The sequence below is a fragment of the Eimeria acervulina genome, genomic scaffold, assembly GCF_000499425.1.
Source record: "Eimeria acervulina Houghton genomic scaffold, Eah_scaff726, whole genome shotgun sequence".
Classification (NCBI taxonomy): Eukaryota; Apicomplexa; class Conoidasida; order Eucoccidiorida; family Eimeriidae; genus Eimeria; species Eimeria acervulina.
This window is the reverse complement of record NW_013549634.1, coordinates 15163-16911: the sequence shown is the minus strand read 5'-3', so window position 1 is coordinate 16911 and position 1749 is coordinate 15163. Positions and strand designations below refer to the sequence as shown.

The 1749-nt window shown below is 50.7% G+C and overlaps 1 protein-coding gene across 1 annotated transcript in view; it reads right to left on the bottom strand.

Moving 5' to 3' along the window:
• Positions 1 to 11: 11 nt before the first annotated feature.
• The window catches only part of EAH_00047440 (hypothetical protein), a gene marked incomplete at both ends in the record, with an annotated part of 2656 nt that continues 918 nt past the window's right edge, over positions 12 to 1749 (bottom strand). Inside the window, 4 exons of the mRNA XM_013394574.1 lie at positions 12 to 25; positions 128 to 236; positions 642 to 800; positions 1163 to 1666. Coding sequence (XP_013250028.1) covers positions 12 to 25; positions 128 to 236; positions 642 to 800; positions 1163 to 1666 — 786 coding nt within the window. The remainder of the gene's footprint in view (positions 26 to 127; positions 237 to 641; positions 801 to 1162; positions 1667 to 1749) is intronic.

Genomic DNA, 1749 nt, shown 5'->3' with positions numbered 1-1749 from the left:
AGCAGCCACGCCTAAGCCCCAAACCCTAAACCCTAAACCCTAAACCCTAAACCCTAAACCCTAAACCCTAAACCCTAAACCCCACACCCCAAACCCTAAATCCTAAACCCTAAACTAGGAGACATACTTTGCAAGGGCCCCGCGCTGAGTGCTGCGGAGTTGTGAACGGATGAGTCATAGACTAAGGAGACATCGAAGCGGTTCTTTAGGTGCCGCACGGGCACACCAGGAGACTCCTGAGGAGACAAAAGGAGACAGAAAGGAGACAGAAAGGAGACAAAATGAGGTATAGAATAGAGAGACAGCAGACAGAAAGAGAGACAGAAAGACAAAGGAGACACAAGGAGAAAGGAGACAGAGGAGGAGACAGAAAGAGAAAGAAGACAGAGGAGGAGACAGAAGGCGAAAGGAGACAGAAGGAGAAAGGAGACAGAAGAAGAGACAGAAAGAGAAAGGAGACAGAAAAAGAGACCGAAAGAGAAAGGCGACCGAGGAGGAGACAGAAGGAGAAAGAAGACAGCACAGGAGACAGAGGGGGGAAGGAGACAGAAGAAGAGACAGAAAGAGAAAGGAGACAGAGGAGGAGACAGAGGGAGAAAAGAGACAGAAGGAGAAAGGAGACAGAAGAGAGGGTTAATTACTTCTGTCTGCGACTCTTCTTCGCCTCCAAAGAGAAGAGAGTGCTGCTGTGTCTCCTCTGCTTTAAAGGGCACCATCACTTGAACGAGCGACCGCGTCTGCTGTATAAGGCGAGCCTCAGGCAATGCTGCTGCTGCTGCTACTGCTTCCTCCTCCGTCATCTGCAGCAGCAGCAGCAGCAACAGCAGCAACAGCAGCAGCAGCAACCCAAGAAAGAGATGTTAAGCAGCAATTCCCGCAGCAGCAACAAATACAGCAGCACAAAAGCAGCAGCACCACCAACGCCAAATGCAGCAGCAGCAACAACATCAAAGCTAGCAGCAGCAGCAGCAGCAGCAGCAGCAGCAACAGCAGCAGCAGCAGCAGCAGCAGCAGCAGCAAGAGCAGCAAGAGCAGCAGCAGCAGCAAAGTAGTCGACCTGAAGTCTGTTTGCATCATAGGCGTTGTGGGGTACGACGGTGACGGTGAGAAGCAGAGACAAATCTTCTGTCTCTACAAATTGTTTATTTAGGTGTACGTACACCTCGTGCTCTAAAGACCGCGACCACCAATCATATGTGTACGTAGCATTCATCAGCCTCCACACTTCAAATGCAGGAGGCAGAGGCAGCCTAGATCCGCAAGCATCTGCTGCTGCTGCTGCTCCTGCTGCTGTTGCTCCTGCTGCTGCTGCTGCTGCTCCTGCTGCTTTTCCTGCTGTTTCTTCTGCGGTTTTGCTTTTTGCTGCTGTTCCTTTTTCTTCTTCTGCTGCTGCTGCTGTTGATGTTTCTCCTGCAGCAGCAGCAGCAGCTGCTGCTGCTGCTGGCTTTGATGCGCAGTAAGTTCTTTGCTGCTCTTGCTGATTAAAGAGCGTCTTGAGAGCAATCTTGCCTTCAATAGCAGCAACATCAGCAAGCGGAGACACCCCAACGCCGAAGCTCGCCTTATACTTTTCTAAGACACTGTATTGTTGAAGGGGCTCTGAGTATTGACGTGTAGAGACGGAGACAGAAGAAGAAGGCAGATAATGAAGATGAATAAATGCATCCTAAAAGGAGACAGCAAAGCAGACAACAAAGGAGACAGTAGAGGAGACAGTAGAGGAGACAGCGGAGGAGACAGCGGAGGAGA